Source organism: Gracilinanus agilis, chromosome 3, assembly GCF_016433145.1.
Source record: "Gracilinanus agilis isolate LMUSP501 chromosome 3, AgileGrace, whole genome shotgun sequence".
Lineage (NCBI taxonomy): Eukaryota > Metazoa > Chordata > Mammalia > Didelphimorphia > Didelphidae > Gracilinanus > Gracilinanus agilis.
This window is the reverse complement of record NC_058132.1, coordinates 50,626,839-50,645,361: the sequence shown is the minus strand read 5'-3', so window position 1 is coordinate 50,645,361 and position 18,523 is coordinate 50,626,839. Positions and strand designations below refer to the sequence as shown.

The 18,523-nt window shown below is 39.1% G+C and overlaps 1 protein-coding gene across 1 annotated transcript in view; it reads right to left on the bottom strand.

Annotated features, from left to right (window-relative positions):
- FHAD1 (forkhead associated phosphopeptide binding domain 1) overlaps positions 1 to 18,523 on the bottom strand; it is a 190,767-nt gene that overhangs the window by 42,430 nt on the left and 129,814 nt on the right. Inside the window, exons 15-17 of the mRNA XM_044668682.1 lie at positions 17,806 to 17,876; positions 6,846 to 6,977; positions 2,385 to 2,492 (exon numbers count right to left, since the gene is read on the bottom strand). Of these exons, the coding sequence (XP_044524617.1) occupies positions 2,385 to 2,492; positions 6,846 to 6,977; positions 17,806 to 17,876 (311 nt within the window). The remainder of the gene's footprint in view (positions 1 to 2,384; positions 2,493 to 6,845; positions 6,978 to 17,805; positions 17,877 to 18,523) is intronic.

Genomic DNA, 18,523 nt, shown 5'->3' with positions numbered 1-18,523 from the left:
TCTCATAGGTGGAAGATTGGTAAGGGTGGGCAATGGGGGTCAAGTGACTTGCCCAGGGTCACACAGCTGGGAAGTGGCTGAGGCCGGGTTTGAACCTAGGACCTCCTGTCTCTAGGCCTGAATCTCACTCCACTGAGCTACCCAGCTGCCCCTAGACCTTTCTTTTTATTAATTACTTTCATAACTTAACAAAGCAATAATTTGTAATAAACAAATAAAACATTATACAATGTTATTTTAATAACATAATATTTATTTAATTTTTAATAATAAATAAGACAATAATTTATAACATAAATATGAAATAATTATTTAATAATTTTAATTAATAATTTAAATAATAATAATAATTACTTAATAGAGATAACAATAGCTCACAGGCAGATTGCTAAAGACGCTAAAGAGGCAGCTTTAGGTTTAGGAAGTCCTGGCTTCCGGACAGGTTCTGTGACCTTAGCCAAGTATTTTTAACTTTTTTTAACCTTAGACAACTCTCTAAGACTATAAATTGAGGCAGATGGGTGGTACAGTAGACAGATGGTTTGGCTTGGAGTCAGGATGACCTGAGTTCAAATCCTTCCTCAGAAGCTTACCTTCACAAGTCATTTAACGTGGTTTGTCCTCAGTTTCCTCATTTATAAAATGGGAACAATAAAAATAGCACTTCCCAAAGTTGTTCTAAGAATCAAGTTTGAGAATATATGGAAAGCAAACCCCCAAATATTACCTAAATACTAGCTATTATTATGTAAAATGTTATTAAACTTGGAAGTGCTCTGTAACAGCTATTTCTAGTTAAATGCTGTGCAAACCTCAATCCTTAGAAACCTCATAACTAACATTTATCTAGAGAACAGTCCCTCTGGGCCAGGCACTATACTAAGCATCTGATCCTCACAACCACCCTGGCAAGCAGAAACTATTTTGTTTTTTAGTCTTCTTACTCATTTCTGACTTTTTGTGATCCCACTTGGAGTTTTCTTGGCAAAGATACTGGAGTGGTTTCCCATGTCCTTCTCTAGCTCATTTTACAGATAAGGAAACTGAGGCAAACAGGGTTAAGTGACTTGCTCAGGGTAATTCAGTTAAGATTCTGGAGTTGTTTGCCATTTCCTTCTCCAATTCATTTTACAGATGAGGAAAACTGAGGCAAACAGTAATAAGTGACTTACACAGAGTCACATAGCTAAGAAGTATCTGAAGCTGGATTTGAACTCAGGAAGATGAGTCTAATCCGGTGATGGGCAAAATACTGCCCACGATCCAAATGCAGCCCTCTGAAATGTTCTATCCAGCCCCATGACATTATTTCTAATCTGATGAATACAACGAGTAGGATACAATACAATGAAACTTCGAAAGAGTTGCCTTAGAAACAGACGGACAGATGAGCATTTCCTTTCCTTTGGCCCCTCTTTAAAAAGTTTGCCCATCACTGGTGTAATCTAATCACTGTACCAGATGCTATTATTCTCCCCATTTTATAGATGAAGAAACTGAGACAGAGAGCAGCTTGAATGCCCAGGATCACACAGCTAGTTGGTGTCTTAAGCTGGATTTGAACTCGGGTCTTCCTGACTTCCAGTCCAGTGCTCAGTGCACTTTGCTCTCTTAAAGTGCTACACACAAATCATTAGTTATTATGAGATGCTGAGAAAGTACTCTTTCTACATTAGTATATTATTATTATATACATATGTTTTATATATATGTATATATATAATATACATATTAAGGAGAAATTCCTTACCAGGCAGCTCTCTACATCAGTGTAATCCTGGGAAAACAAACAAACTAGGGGGGCAGCTAAGTGGCTCAGTGGATTGAGAGCCAGGCCTAGAGATGAGAGGACCCGAGTTCAAATCTAGTCTTGGATACTTCCTAGCTGTGTGACCCTGGGCAAGTCACTTAACCCCCAATTGCCTAGCCCTGACCACTCACCACTCTTTTGCCTTGGATCCAGCACACAGTACTGATTTTAAGATGAGGATAAGGGTTAAAACAAACCAACAAACAGACCTGAGCTATAATAGGCTTTCAGGTTTATAAAACAATTTATGGAAATTTCCTTATTTGAATCTCATATCAGCCTCCTGGGTTAGTAATAAGAAGCTATTTTTCCCATATTACAGATGAGAAGACTGATGTGCCAGGAAGTTAAATGACCAATCCTGGGTCCCACAGCTCTTATATGTTAAAGGTCATATCTGAAGATGTATCACTCTGAGTCTCAAGCAAGTTCTCCATCCACCACCCTGCCTATGTCCAAATGGCTTCTCTGCTAGCCCACACAAAGCCTGGTGAGCCGGGTCTCAGGACCTCCCTCCCCACACAGATTTCTGGCTTCTGGAGGTCTCTGCCTGCTCTCCAAGAAAGGCTCCTACCTGCTTCAGCTTCCTTAGGTGGTTCTCAAGATCTTGGACTTTTTTCTTCTCTTCCTCCACAGCAGCCTTAGCTTTGTTCTTCTCTTGGGTCACACTGTCCTTCCAAACCTGAAAGCCAGCCAAGAGCTTTGAGTGTGGCCATCAATGAGGGAGAAAGAAGTTAATGGAGGTCAGGAATGGTAGAATTGGGGGCCTTAGAACACAAATATCAGAGCTAGAAGGACTCTTAGAATGTGAAATGTCAGAGCTGGAAGAAGTCTTAGAACCCAGAATGTCAGAGCTGGGAGAGAGCTTAGAACAGAGAATGTCAGAGCTAGGAGAAGTCTTAGAACCCAGAATATCAGAGTTGGGAGAAGCCTTAGGAATCTAGAATGTCAGAGCTAGGAGAAACCCTTTAGAACATAAAATTGCAGAGCTTGGAGAAGCCTTAGAACACAGGACATCAGAGCTTGGAGGAACCTTAGAACAGAGAATGTCAGAGCTGGGAGAGAGCTTAGAACAGAGAATGTCAGAGCTGGAAGAAACATTAGAATCTAGAATGTCAGGGCTGAGAGAAGCCTAAGAATGTAGAATGTTGGAGCTGGGAGGGAGCTTAGAATAAAGAATGTCAGAGCTGGGAGAGAGCTTAGAATAGAGAATGTCAGAGCTGGGAGAGACCTTAGAACAGAGAATGTCAGAGCTGGGAGAGACCTTAGAACAGAGAATGTCAGAGCTGGGAGAGATCTTAGAACAGAGAATGCCAGAGCTGGGAGAGACTTTAGAACACAGAATGTCAGAGCTGGGAGAGATCTTAGAACAGGGAATGTCAGAGTTGGGAGAAGCCCCTAAGAACCAAGAATATTAGGACATACACAGAATATTATCTGGACTGTAGGACATAGACTATTGGGATGTAAGTATGTGTGTGTGCGGGTAAACTTAGAATGCCAAAGCTGAGAAGGACTTTGGAAAAAATTAACAATAAAGCTAAAGGGACTGTAGAGCTTCAGAGTTCTAATGGATCTCAAAACATAGAGCACTAGACCATAGAATATAAGAATTTTGAGAGATCTCAGGGGTCAAGTGGTCCAAACGTCATTTGACAAGGGCAGTCAGTGAGGCCCATGGAGGGTCAGTGGCTTGCTCTATCTCACACCTAGAGGGGACAAGACAGGACTAGAACCCAGTGTCTGGACTTCTGGTCTAGGCTTTTATCTAGAACACAACGTTTCCTGTATCAAAGCCACACTCATTCTTAGAAAGGGGAGCAAAGTCTCCCAGGTGCCTGGCCAGCTTTGTTTAGGAAAGAGAATGCTGGAAATGCTTGTCTGAACCATTCCTAATTAAGGAGGCAGCTTGCCAGTGAACGCATTCAGGTCAGGCAGCTTAACACAGTCATTGAAATGTGGGAATAACCCCAGTGAATACTAGAAAAAAAAACTGGAAAGAGTCTATCAATGTGGGAGGTGGGTACAAAGTAGGGAAAACTGGTTTGTTTGTTGCCACTCACTTACTGCAAAGGGTTGGAGGAAATGACTACAGGCCATCCTCACTTATTGCCAGCTCGGATTTCTAGGATTGGTTAAAATGTGAGCTGTTTGGCTCTCAGAACACATTTTTTGCCCCACAGAAACAATGTTATAAATTGTGGTTAGCTTCCCAGGCCAGCTCACAGGAAGCCGGTTGAACCCATTATTTGGCTGAGATACTGTACGCTGGAGTGAATAATAATCTTGCAGTTTTCCTCATAATTGAACCCCCAAATCCAATTAAGTTGAATAAAGGATAGCTTCCATTTTTTACCCCCTAATGCTGAAGCTCACAGAAAAAGAGGTTTAGTTAAAAGAGGTAGATGGAAAGTTTTATGATTTTTCTGATGGGGAGTTCTGGTTATGCTTTAGTGGCCCATGTCCCTGAGAGGATTTAGAGTTGGAAAACCTAGGGGTCCTCCAGTTCATGCTTAGACTGAGAAGATGTGGAGGGATTGCAGTTCATTTGGAAAAGACTTGGGTTGTTTTTGTTGCCATTGCTTTCCCCCAAAGTAAACTTAACGACTTTGAAAAGGGAAAAACCAGACAAACATATCTCTCAAGAAAAATCTGACACAATATTCTTTGCTTTGCTATGAATCCTTCATTGTCTTCCTTTTTCTTTAAAAAAAGAAAGCATATAATTCATATAATTGTAGTTATTATGTACACAGCCTAGTCCTGGGATCTTGTTTTTTAACGGTTTTTTAAAATGAAGTGAAATGTGCCAGCTTTATTTTCCTTTAAGAAAATTTTTTTTGAGATGGAGGGAGGGGAGCATACATTGATAAACATTCCCTCTGTCTCTGATACCTCTGGGGCATAGAGAAAGTAGTGATATCACTGGGTCAAAGGGCATGCAAAGTTTGGTGATTTCTGCATGCTTTCCAGAATAGCTGTATCAATTTGTTCTTATACCACCAGTATCTCTCTATGCCTGCTTTCCCACAGTCCTTCCAGCAATTGTCATTTCCCTTCTTAGTAAATTTTGCCAGACCAATGTGTGTGTGATAACTTTGAAGGTGTTTTAATTTGCATTTCTCTTACTATTAATGATTCAGAGTTTTTTTTTTTTTTTTTAAAGATGGCTATTGAACACTTCTTTTCTTTTGAGAATTGCCTGTTATATCATTTGACCATTTATTTACTGGGGAATGAGTCTTGCTCTTACATGTTTCAATAAATTCTCTTTTCAATTTTGGATTTGTGGCTTTTATAAAAGAAACTTGCTACAAAGATTTTTGACCTCATTTTATCTTTCCCTTCCATATTGGTTTTGTTTGCACGAAATCTTTTTTTAAATTGAAATTTTACATTAAAATTTTTTTGAACCTTTGCCTTCTGTCTTAGGGAGGGAAAAAACCTCTTACCTTCTGTCTAATAGCAATTCTTTTTTTTATTTTTTTATTAATAACCCTTACCTTCCATCTTATAATCAATATTGTATATTGGTTCCAAGGCAGAAGAGTGGTAAGAGCCAGGCAATGGAAATTAAGTGACTTTCCCAGGGTCACACAGCTAGGAAGTGTCTGAGGCCAGATTTGAATCGAAGACTTCCCATCTGTAGACCTGATTTTATCCACTGAGTCACTTCTTGCACCCTCAAAAATTTTTTAATTTTATGTAATCAAAATTGTCATTTCACCTTCTGTGAACCTCTTTGTCGTTTGTTGGTTTATAAACTATCCCATTCATAGGCTTTTCATTATTTTATATAGATTTTTCATATTTATTTCTCATTTTATGGCACCTAAAATCTATCATATTACTAGACTATAAGTTACTATATAATATATTAATGTTTAGTTACCATGTGTTACTATGTAGTTTGTCCAATATTCCCTGGACATTGGATCATAGATTAAGGGGCTCAAGAGACCTCAGACAGCATATCGTTCAACTCCCTCACTTGGTGGGTATGGAAACTGAGGCCCATGGAGGTTACAGAACTTGGTAACAGTCATACAGCAAATAATTATCAAAAGTTGGAAATATATCTTCCATCTCCAGAGTTAATATTCTTTTCACTGAATTTATTGTTTAGTTGTTTTTCAGTCATGTTCAACTTTTCATGACCATATTTGGGGTTTCTTGGCAAAGATACTGGAGTGATTTGCCATTTTATAGATGGGGAAACGGAGGCACACAGGGTGAAGCAACTTGCCCAGAGTCACCCAGCTAGTAAGTATCTGAGACCAGATTTGAACTCAGGAAGATGAGTTTTCCTGGCCCCATACATGGTACTTTGTACCACTGAGCATAGTTTTTCCTCTAAGCTACTTTGCCTGATAGATTGTTTCCAAGTTTTTTATTTTGCTATTATAAAGTGAAATAGATTTTTTTTTTACAGGTAAGTGCTTTTCTCCTTTTAATTGAGTCAAGAAGCATTTATTAAATGCTTTCTATGTGCCAGACATTGTGCTAAACATCATGGATAAGATGAGAGCTGAAAAAAAAAAGTCCTTGCCCTCAAGGAGCATAATTACAGTCTTAAGAGGGGGAAGACAAGATAATATACAAACAATGGTAGAGAGACAAGCTACATGCTGGATAAACAGAGGGAGGACTCTGGCATGAGGAAGGGCAGGAAGCACTCATTGTACCAGGTGAGATGAGAGCAGGGACTTGAAGGAAACCAAGAGTCAAAGATGTGGAGAGCCAGGCAGAAAGCGTTTGACTGTTCAACAACCCCTAAACATAACCGCTCGACATTTATGAAGCATCCGCTGTGTGCCAGGCACTGTTATAAGCTCTGGGGTTGCAAAGAGAGGCAAAAGACAGTCCCTGCTCTCACAGAGCTCCCAGTCTAATAGTGTCATCACTGACTGTAGCATCAGATCAAAGTCCATCTAAGGACTGTTCAGCCAAGTACCCGGCCTGGATCATAGAGAGGAAAAGCTCTCAGCTATGGTGGTCAAAAAGGATCAGTACCATAATAAAGAAATGACTTTACCTGGGTTTCCTCTTCTTGCTTTTCCTGTAGCTGCTTGATCTTTTCCTGCAGCTGCTTCTCGTGCTCTAAGGTTTGGTCTTGTATCTTCTGCAGCAGGGAGTGGTAAGACTCCTGGATGCTGTTGATCTTGCTCTGGAGGAGGAGGAGAAAGCAGCAAGCACAGGCCAAGGGCACTGGTGAAAGAAGGCTCATCATGCCCTGGGCAGGCTGTGAAGCCAACTGAGCCATGGGGCAAACTGGGGTTCCACCCTGTGACCAACTCAGAGGGGCTGATTCCTTGCTTTGTTAGTGACTTTGTTAGTGTGTGTGTATGAGAGAGAGAGAGAGAGAGAGAGCGAGTATAAGAGAGATTGTATGTGCCTGTTTGAGAGAGAGAGAGATTGTGTGTGAAAGAGAGAAGAGAGAATGAGAGAGTGAGAAAGAGTATTGGGGGGTAAGGTATATTCCTAGGGGGAGTATAAGGGAAGGAGCCCTGGATAGGGGGAAAAGTGATTAGATTGGTCATTGATTCCTTATCTGACTGTGGACAAGGACCATTCTCCACCTGGGTTTTAAGTATCTACCTCTTTCAAACGATGGCTCTGTGAGGTCCGTTGAACAGCATTTTGTCACATTCTCCTGCCCTCAGTGGGTCCTCTCTCCTGCTCTACTAAGGGAATTCCTCATCTCCCTAAAGCTGACTTTATTTGGGGAGCTGCCTTTTGACAGAGGTGGAAATGTGCCCAGGTTAGAAGAGAACTACCAAGGAGACCCTAACCTAACTATACTACTCTCCTGGTTGTGTTTAATAATGAAAGAGCTAGAATAGTATACCTGTCAGATTTATGGGAAAGGAAAAATAGTAAGACCAAGCAAGAGTTAGAAAATATTACAAAATGTAAAATAAATAGTTTTGATTACATTAAATTAAAAAGGTTTTGTAAAAAACAACAACAACAATGCAATCAAAATTAGAAGGGAATCAACAAATTGGGAAAAAATCTTTATAACAAAAACCTCTGACAAAGGTCTAATTACTCAATTTTATAAGGAGCTAAATCAATTGTACAAATAAAAGCAAGCCATTCCCCAGTTGATAAATGGGCAAGGGACATGAATAGGCAATTTTCAGATAAAGAAATCAAAACTATCAATAAGCCCATGAAAAAATGTTCTAAATCTCTTATAATTAGAGAAATACAAATCAAAACAATGCTGAGATACCACCTCATATTTAGCAGATTGGCTAACATGACAGCAAAGGAAAGTAATAAATGTTGGAGGGGATGTGGCAAAATTGGGACATTAATGCATTGCTGGTGGAGTTGTGAATTGACCCAACCATTCTGGATGACAATTTGGAAATATGCCCAAAAGGTTTTAAAAGACTATCTGCCCTTTGATCTAGCCATACCACTGCTGGGTTTATATCCCAAAGAGATAATAATGAAAAAGACTTGTACAAAAATATTTATGCTCTCTTTGTGGTGGCAAAAAATTGGAAAATGAGGAGATGCTGTTTGATTGGGGAATGGCTGAACAAATTGTGGTATCTGTTGGTGATGGAATGCTTTTGTGCTAAAAAAAAATAATGAACTGGAATTCCATCTGAACTGGAATGACCTCCAGGAGTTGATGCAGGAAGAAAGGAGCAGAACCAGGAGAACATTATACACAGAGACAGATATACTGTGGCACAATTGAATGTAATGGACTTCTCTACTAGCAGCAATGCAATGATCCAGGACAATTCTGAGGGACTTATGAGAAAGAACGATATCCACATCCAGAGAAAGAACTGTGGGAGTAGAAACACAGAAGAAAAACAACTGCTTGATCACATGGGTATGATGGGGATATGATTGTAGATGTAGTCTCCATTGATCAAGACCTATTTCCATATTATTCATATTTGCATTAGGGTGATTGATCACATGTAAAACCCAGTGGAATTGCTCATTGGCTATGGGAGGGGATAGAAGGAGGGGAGGGAAAGAAAATAAATCATGTAATCATGGAAAAATATTCTAAATCAATTAATTAATAAAAATTTTCAAATAAAAACATGAAAGAGCCACTCAGACTTGTATTTCTTAGAGTCATAAGATGTTTGTGACAGAAGGGCCCTAATAACAATAGATAACATTTATGGAGAGCCTATCCCTGAAATTCCATAGTCTAGGTGGTACAATAGAATAAGTGGTAGGCCTAGAGTCAGGAAAACTTGAGCTCAAATCTGGCCTCAGACACTAAATAGTTGTGTCAATGTGCAAGTAGGAGAGTTCACAAGTCACTTACTAAAGTGGGTAACAACTCCAGAGGCCACCGCCCTGCCCCTGGGCAGTGCTAGGCAAATTGAAAGACTGAAATTGGTTCCTGTAAAGTGGAGGAAGGGACAGGAAGTGACATGGAAAAAAGGACTATAAAAAGTCCTGAACTTTTTGTCCAGGGAGACTTTAACTTGGATCTTTGACTTGGACCTTGGACCTTGGACTTTGGCTCTTGAACTACTTCTTGAAGGACTGCTCTTGGATCTTCTCCTTTGGACTTTGGTGTTGGAAGACTTCACCTTGGGACTTAGCCTTTGGCCTTCTCCTTTGGTGTTCATCTTGGGTGGGTGAGTAGCTGGCCTTCCTTTCCAGGCTTCTGGAGAAACTGGTTCTGGAGATCCCTGTTGTGGCTTTGGAAGAGGCGACATTGGTGGAACTCTAGCTGAATATAACACTGAATGTGGGAAAACCCCTTTGGGGCTGAACCTCACTTTACTGGAGAAGGGTTAGTAGGCTTGTTAAAACTTGTCTCTTTAGCTACCTTTTTCCATTTTCACTCATTCTACCTCTGTAAAAATAAAGTAAGTGAGCAACCCAGGGTCCTCAGTTGGCCAATTAGCAATTAGAGGGTTATTATTAGTGTCATCTATAATCTTCTGTTTTTCTCTTTGTCAATAATTCATCCATAAGGATGTTAAAATCCAAATAAGAAGGGTTGTAAAGCCTGGATTAATTCTTTCCCATCAGGACAATGAAATACTCCCTGATGCTTGATTGGTCCAGAAGGCTAAGGCTCAAGCCAAGTCATCATTGGTTATGTAAGAGCATGGAAGAGGGAGAAGCTAGGTGGCTCAATGGACTGAGAGCCAGGCTCAGGGATGGGAAGTCCTGGGTTCAAATCAGACTTCTGACACTTCCCAGCTGTGTGACCCTTGAACTGCTTTACAACTCCCATTGGATCTTCTTCATATTTTGAAGTATTTTTCTTAAAACTGTCAGTATCAGCTTGTGAAAATCTTTTGTTGCATATGAGATTCTATATACCATGCTCTGGATTCACTATGGGTACCTCTCTTAGAGGGAACATATGAGCTGGTTTGCTTTTTAATACTTCAGTTTCCATTTCTAATTTAGTTGGTTTATCTGATTTAGTTTCACCCTCTAATTTAGTTGCTTTATATTCTTTAGTTTCTGCGATTGTCCCTTTAGCCTTGAGTAATTCCTGATATTGAGTTTGCATTTTATCTAGTTTAGTCTCTAGATAGTTCATTTTTAACATTTTCTTTGTAGTAGCTTGTTTGATGCTTGCTCTTAAATGTTTAAACAGGACTGTCAAATGTTTGATCATCATGTAAAAGCACATGAAAAATAATAGTAGCACGGGGACATAAGAGATTAGTTGTAACAGTGTCAATGAGAGTATTGGCATTAGGAAGTCATAAGCCAGTAAATTCTGTACATATTCTGGGATAATAGTAAAAATGAGAGAAGTCATAGGTAATAGAAAAAATTCCATGGTGATTTTATGTAGCTAATTTACCAGTTTTTCTGAGACTGCAGAGTCTTTGTATCAAGTTAACTGGGAGATGAGTTTTTAGCAACCTAGAGTTCAGCTCTCTGTTACTATAGCTCACAGTGAAACTGTCAGCTCTAGCTGCTTCAACAAACCCCCTGCTGAGATAACGGTTCTAACTGCCCTTGACAGTTGGACCCTTAAAATCAGAATTTTTAGGTTTCCCATCCTTTGTGGCTCACCAAACTGTAAAAATAAAGTAAGTGAGCACCCAAATAAAGGACAAAGAACTCGAAAACAAAGGTTCAAAATTGTTTCTAGATACTTTTGATAGATGTTAACATCAAAGTATCTTCAGTGGTTAATTGAAGTGAAGCTCAAAGATGAACTTCCCTTCAGGGCCAGGTGTAAGGAATGCTAAAGAGACTCTTCTTTATGAAAAATAAACACTTTATTTAAGTATATATATAAGAGAAAAAGGATTTCTAATTCTAAGGGATTCTAACTCCACCCAAATAAACTCCCAGGTCCCGCAAGGAACCGCTTCTCCTGTGGTTCACAGGCTACGCTAATCCTCCCTGATCTAACTAACCAAATTTACACTATTCTAAAGAAACGTAACCACTCTAACTCTTAACTTAGCCTTTAAGTTATAAAGATAACCAAGGCTAGCTGGTTAAGTCTCCACAAGAATCAAGTTAGGACTCTGAGCCTTAACAGACTCAGAGTCCAAACCAAAGACCAGGTTTTGTTTGGTCTTTTCACAGTTTAACCAATCTATAGACAGTACTAGATAAATGAATAGTGTTTCTCAAGTTGGAAAAGAAAACACTCCACTCCTTCAAGTCTTTTCCTCAGACCAAGCTAGAGAGAGGCAAAGATGTTACCTTCTCTATCCCTGACAGAGAAAGAAGCTATGTGTGGCTCTGTTGACTGCCAGAAGCTCATTCCTGGAATGCCACACCCAGAGAGTGTAACTGTCATAGAAATAATGGTTATAACTGCCAATGGTTGAAATTAACACTCTCTCAGCTCTATTTGAAATTCCAATTCTTCCTCAAGCAGCTTCTCAACTTCTTATCTTTAATAAAATAATACTTATTTTCTAATATCATCCTTATACCTCTTTATAATTAAAGCTATTAAAAGTTGTTTTTGATTTAAATTATATCTTTAAAATGGTGATCACAATATTACTTTAGAACTTTCATATTTAACATAAAACCTAAATTTAATTTCTTACATTAATTGGTGACTCACAAAGGTTTGACAAACACCCTCAATCTTCTGATAATTTCCTTCACCTTCTACTATCCCTAAGACAGGTCTTTAGTAGCTAATTCTGGAACCACAAGCTATAGCTGCTCTGAAGAAGGGTAAGTCCTAAATTTTCCCCCACTTTCTTTCCCCCCTTAAACTAAAAACAGCTGAAATTATCTGCTGGGTAAGCTAGCTGTTTTTTCTTAGATAATAATTAGCCAGCCCTCAGGGCTCCATCCCCCCTTTTTTGCCTGGGGTGGGGGAAGCAACCCTGCCCCCACAAGTTTCCATCTCACAGCCCAGAATTCTTTAAAGTCTTTTTCAAACCCCACAGTCTACTAAAGAGAGCAGTCAGCAGAAACTGGAGCAATTAAAAACTGCTCCTTTAATCCTGAAAAACTCAAGAATAAAATACCATTAAACCTTTTCTGCACCCCCAGGCCAGCTCAGAGAAGTGACTTCCTGCCCCCATGGCCAGAAAAAGGCTCCCTGGAAGTACATGGTGGAAGCAAGTGGTCCTGGCATTTTTACCCCTGGGGGGAGAAGAGAGTAGAAAGCTCTCCCAAACCTCTTAGCTAAAATTCAGGTTGTACTCTTGAGAGCTTTATCTACAAGAAAGTGTGCTTTATTTTGCCAAAAATAGAAAGCTTTTGCTTTCTCCTGTTGTCCCTCCTAAATATAGTCTCCAGCTAAGGCTTTTCACCCTCCCTCCGCTCAAAAGCTAATTGATTAGGGTGTGCCTGTAATTAACAACAATTTTTTTTTTATCTGAAATCCTTAAAAAGACCACACCCTGAATCTAACTCCTAGCCATTACATACTAGGATAATGCTATCTACTGATAAAAAGTAGAATTTCAAGCAATTTGATAATTAAATTGAAAAAAATATATACCAAATAGACAAATAATTATGATTTTTAACAGCGTAACCCAAATTGGGAAAATGTTGTTTCTTGTCTATCTAAAATGGTTCATGATCCCAGAGAATATTTCACAATGGCTTTATTTAGCACTATTCTTGGGTATACTTATGGTAACAGGATACATTGCAGTTTATCTATCCTTCTTTAAGAAAAGCCTGAATAACCCAAGAGAAGCACATGAGAGATTCATCTCGGCCTCATCCAGTCTGACACATTTCCCATCCAACCCAATCCATCCCTCCTACCACTCAACTACTTGATGAACTTGAAAGACAACTGGAAAACATGGAGGAGAGTTTGGGAGAGCTCAAGGCTTATATAAAAAGCATTGAGAAAAATTAAAAAAAAAACCCAGAGTAAGAAGAGAGATTTATCTCTCCATACTCCCTCACTATCAGAGCAGATTCAGTCTCTGTCCCATCCTTCCCTACACAATTCTGCTCCCCCTACTCAACACATCCCTCCCACAACCATCCCTGAACCATCTCCCCATACTTCCTCACCATGTAATCATACCCAGACTCCTTGCTCTTACCATAACCATCCCCCTCTGCCCCTCCCTCCCTCCCATCCTTCCTCCTCTGTCCCAGCCCGTCCCCACCAACCAATTCCCCCTCCTTCCCCCACCTCATCCCTCTGCCCCTTCCTGTCCACAACCCCTCCCTTCCTCTCAGCTTACCTACTCCTTACCCCTCCCCTTACCTCTCCCATTGGAAAGCTAACATTGAACCTAGAGGCAGAAACCAAAAATAATTCAGCTGAAACTCTATTCCCTCTGAAGTTAGTACCCACCTTTAATAGGAATGGAGATGTAGTTTCCCTTAGGCACTATACACCATTCACCCCACCAGGATATTGAGAGATTTAAACAAAATACTTCTTCCTTTGATCCAATTGTGATGATCAAAAAAACTAGAGAGCATTTTTTGGATGTATGATCCCATTTGGGTTGATATTGAGAATTTATTATAAACCTTTTTGACAGAAAGAGAGAAAAATAAAATCATCTCTCTTGTTAATCAGGTCCAAGGAAGGAGAACAATTCACTGTTCACATGAGGATCCAAAATGGAATCCCAACAATGAAGAACATCACACAAAACTATGCCAGGCTAGAGAGGCATTATTAACAGGATTGAGAACTTGTTTTGACAGAATGGGGACATGGACAAAGTTTGAGAGTCTTAAAAAAAAACAATGAAAATCCCTCCTAATTTATGGATAGTCTTATTGAGATGGGAGGTAGATATATAGAAGTGAATCTTTCCAGAGAAAGGGAAATTAGGCAGATTAGAAGGCAGTTTGTAAAAAACTGCTATAAAGTGGCAAGAGATTATTTTAAAACCAACTGCTTGAACTAGTCTAGTATGGACCTTGAAGAACTGAGGAAAGTAGCTGTATACATATTTAATGATCACCAAAGGAAAGATGAAGATGACAGTGAATCAGTAGAAGAATTAAAAAAAGAAATTACAATTTTAAGAGAACAAATTGAAAAAGTAAATAAAGCAGTGGCTGTAGTCCCTTTGCAAGAATCCACAAATAAAGCACCAAAATGCTATTAATGTGGAAAAAGAGGTCACAATGCTAAATTGCAGAAACTGGAATCAGGTATTCAATAACATGAATTTTAGGAATAATGGTAATTTCAGAAATAACAATAATTATAGATATAACAACAATCACAATTATAATAAAAGCAACTACAGAGATAATAATCCAAATGAGTCAAATCAAGACTCACAACAACATATCCAAAATGGGACTCATCCATGCTATACTCAGAGTGGAAATCCCCCACAAGGTGGGGAAACTCAGAGGTGTGACCAAAGAAATCTAGATAAATGATGGTACTCAGGAGGGGAAGGAATCTCAAAGAGTCTGGAGCTGAATTTTAAGCCTTTTCAGACTGTTCCCCTCCCAGTAGTAAAGAAGCCCCTGTAATGCATTTTTTTAAAAAATTTTGCTCCTCTTATGACTGGATCAGAGATAATACCATCACAAAACTCCAGAGACAATTTGGACACTGTTTTGACTGACACATTGAAATTCCCGATTTTTTTATTATTGCTTTTTTTAATAGAATATTTTATTTTTTCCTTTTCTTATTTCTTGTACCTTAAAGTACATATAATCATCATTAATTTTTCATAGAATAAGTTTAATATGTCCATTTGCTCTAATATCAATATATACCCCAAAGCTTTAGACTATGGAAACCTGCCATGATTGATAAATATTGAGGGACTGTGATTAGTAATTGTGTCTGATTCCAGGAGAAGTGATCACAAAAAAGTCATTGTACAGTGCAAAGAAGCACAAGGTCAAAAAGACCACCAACCTTTGTGGGATTAATGAGATCTGTGTCAAGACAGAGGACTTGTTTGAGGTTTGAGGTAGCAGTTGTTTGACATATGTCAGATGCAGGTCTTTCCTGTGCCATATTCTGACAAGTACCTAAGTTTGGCTGCCATTTTGGCTTCCCTATCCCTGAGAGTAAAGGTAAAATCAGACCAGGGAGTGATACTTCCCTTTTACTTCAAAATCTAGTCCTTTTTTCTCATATAGTATGGCAACTTTCTGTAGTCCTGGCTACCAGTGGGTAAGTGCAATATTACTGCGTTTGTTCTACAGACTTGTGGGACAGAAATCACTTTAATTGGGCCCTGATTTAAAAACCTGTTATGGATTTATTCTTTTTTTACTTAGAAATTTTTATATACATAAATTTTGATTTTTTGGCTTTGGTTTTGATTTTCTTCTCCAAAAGTTTAATTTTTTTTCTTCCATTTGTTTTTCTTTTTTATATTTTTGATTTTTCCTTTGACACCTGACTCAAATATCCCATAATCCAACCATGTATCCTGAGTTGATCCAGGTGTTGGTCAACACCCTCCCCATGGAGGTATTGTATAAATTTTGTAAAATCCAAGGCTTAAAATTTTTTGAGGAAAAACATTTCAGGAAAAGAAGCTTGCTAACTCCTTGAATCAAGAAAATGAACTGTTCAGAGAAAGTGCCATAAAGAAATCTCCACGGCATCAGAAGATCCAGAATGAACTTTGGGATGTAATTGATTGAACTTGAAAAGGGGGTTGAACACATTTATTCTGAATTTAAACTCTTATGCCAAAGGGGACTGCCCCGTAATTTGCTTTTTGTCAATGCCCCTAGCAAACATTGGTTTTGCTCTGTCTTTTATTTCCCTCTTATCTCCAACAACAGTAGTTTCCTCTTAGAAAATGAAATCTTTTATGCACCTATAGCTAGAAGATCTTTAGAGGTGTAAGTTAGTTATGTTAAATGATTCATTGGGGAGACTAGTCTCCCAAAGAATCACAGTGGGGATTATGAAGAATGAATCAAACTTTCTTTGTCTATCAATCAACAATTTTAAAATTAATCAGTCAAAAACTTAAACACCCCTACTTAACACTAAGTAAGAGAGTTCGGCAAGTCACTTACTAAAGTGAGTAACAACTCCAGAGGCCACTGCCCTGCCCCTGGCCATTACTAGGCAATTTGAAAGACTCCAATTGGTTCCTGTAAAGTGGAGGAAGGGACAGAAAGTAACATGGAAAAAGGACTATAAAAAGTCTTGAACTTCCTATCCAGGGAAACTTCAGCTTGGATCTTTGGCTTGGACCTTGGACCTTGGACTTTGGCTCTTGGGCTGCTTCTTGCAGGACTGCTCCTGGATCTTCTCCTTTGGACTTCAGTGTTGGAAGACTTCACCTTGGGACTTGGCCTTTGGTCTTCTCCTTTGGTGTTCATCTTGGGTGGGTGAGTAGCTGGTCTTCCTTTTCAGGCTTCTGGAGAGATTGGTTCTGGAGATCCCTGCTGTGGACTTTGGAGGAAGCTGCATTGGTGGAATTCTAGATGAAGACACCACTGGATATGGAGAAGCCCCTTTGGGGCTGAACCTCACTTCATTGGAGAAAGGCCAGTAGGCTTGTTAAAACTTGTCTCTTTAGCTACCTTTTTCCACTTTTACTCTTTCTACCTCTTTGTAATTAAAGCTATTAAAAGTCATTTTTGACTTAAGTTATAATATCTTTAATTTGGCAACCACAATATTATTTTAGAACTTTCATATTTAACATAAAATCCTAAATTTAATTTCTTACAAATTAGAAGATAGAATGTCAGAGCTAGAAGGGCCCTTTGAACACAGAATATCAGAGATATGAGGCATCTTAGTTTACAGAATATGAGAATTGGGAGAATACTTAGAATACAGAATATCAGGACTGGGAGTGGCCTTAGAAGATAGAATGTCAGAGCTGGGAGGTCCTTTAGAACACATAATGTCAGAGCTGTGAAGACTCTTAGATCATAGAATATAAGAGTTTAGAGGAGATTTAGAACACAGGATGTTAGAGCTGGAAGGAGTCCTTAGAACAGAGAATGTCAGAGTTGGGAGGACCCTTAGAATATAGAACATTGGAGATAGAAAAGACCTTAGAACATAATCTGAGCTAGTTGGACCTTAGAATATAAAAATTTTAGGGTTGAAGGGAACTGTAGAATACATGTGTGAGAGGCCTTATCATGTGTTATATAGAAAGAGAAAAACCGCACAAAACTTTAGAACACAATGCCAGAGGCAGAAGTGAGTTTAGAATACATAATAATAGAACACAGATTGTCTGAGGTGGGAAAGGCCAGAGAACCTAGATGTAAGGGCATGGAATATTAGAGCTAAAGAGAATCTTAGAATCCATCTAGACCAACCTCCTTATTTTATAGATGAGGAAAGCAAGACTCAGAGAAAAAGAAAAAGGATCTGGCCAAGGACAAGTAAGCTATTTGCTAGATCTGAGATCCTCAATCTAGGACTCTCTCCATTACCCATTTTTCTTGGGCTTCTTCCAAAAGCCTAACACCTCACTCTACCTGACTGGAGTGGGTAGCTTGACTAGCTAAAAATCCCCCAAATCCAAAGTGTTGTATCAATGCTAAGTAATATAGCTGCCATCTGAAATGAATTAAAAGGAAACAAAATTCAGCATTACCTGGAGCTCCTGGTTCTTCTTCATAGTTTTCTTATGATTTTCCAGAAACTTAATCAAGTACAAGGAAAATCCTTAAAGAAGATGTAAAAAGAGGATTAGTATCATAGATTATTGAAGGAATTTCTCAACAGATACCTAAGAACACTATGTGTGTGTGTATGATTGTGTATATGTATGGTATTAATGTGTGTGCACACCTGCCTGTGCATACATGCATATGCATACCTTTGATTGCATTGACTTGGGGAACTCCCAACATAAGGAAAATCTATCAGCACCTTCCTCTGAATTTCATAATCTCAAGAGGGTCATCTAGATTACTGAAAGACTAAAGAACTTTCCCAGGCTGTGTCAGAGAGAGGATTTGAATCCAGGTCTTCCTGACATCCAGAATGACACATTTTCTACTCTTTCATGGCCTCTTAACTAATATGAGGAGGAGTAGGAGAGGGGTAAGGAGGAGGAGGGTGAGGGGGAATAAGAGGAGGAGGAGGAGGATGAGGGGGAAGAGGAGGAGAACAATGGCAATGACAACAATGACAACGAACTTAGTTCAAATCTGTGCTGTCATTCCTCCTTGGTAACCTTTCACTTTACTGCTCAGTTTCCCCATCTGTAGAAGGAGTTGTTGGACTAGATAATACCTAAAGGTTGTTTTCTAGCTCTAGACTCATGATCCTATGAATCCTTTGATCAGGAAGGACCTGTAGCGGTCACC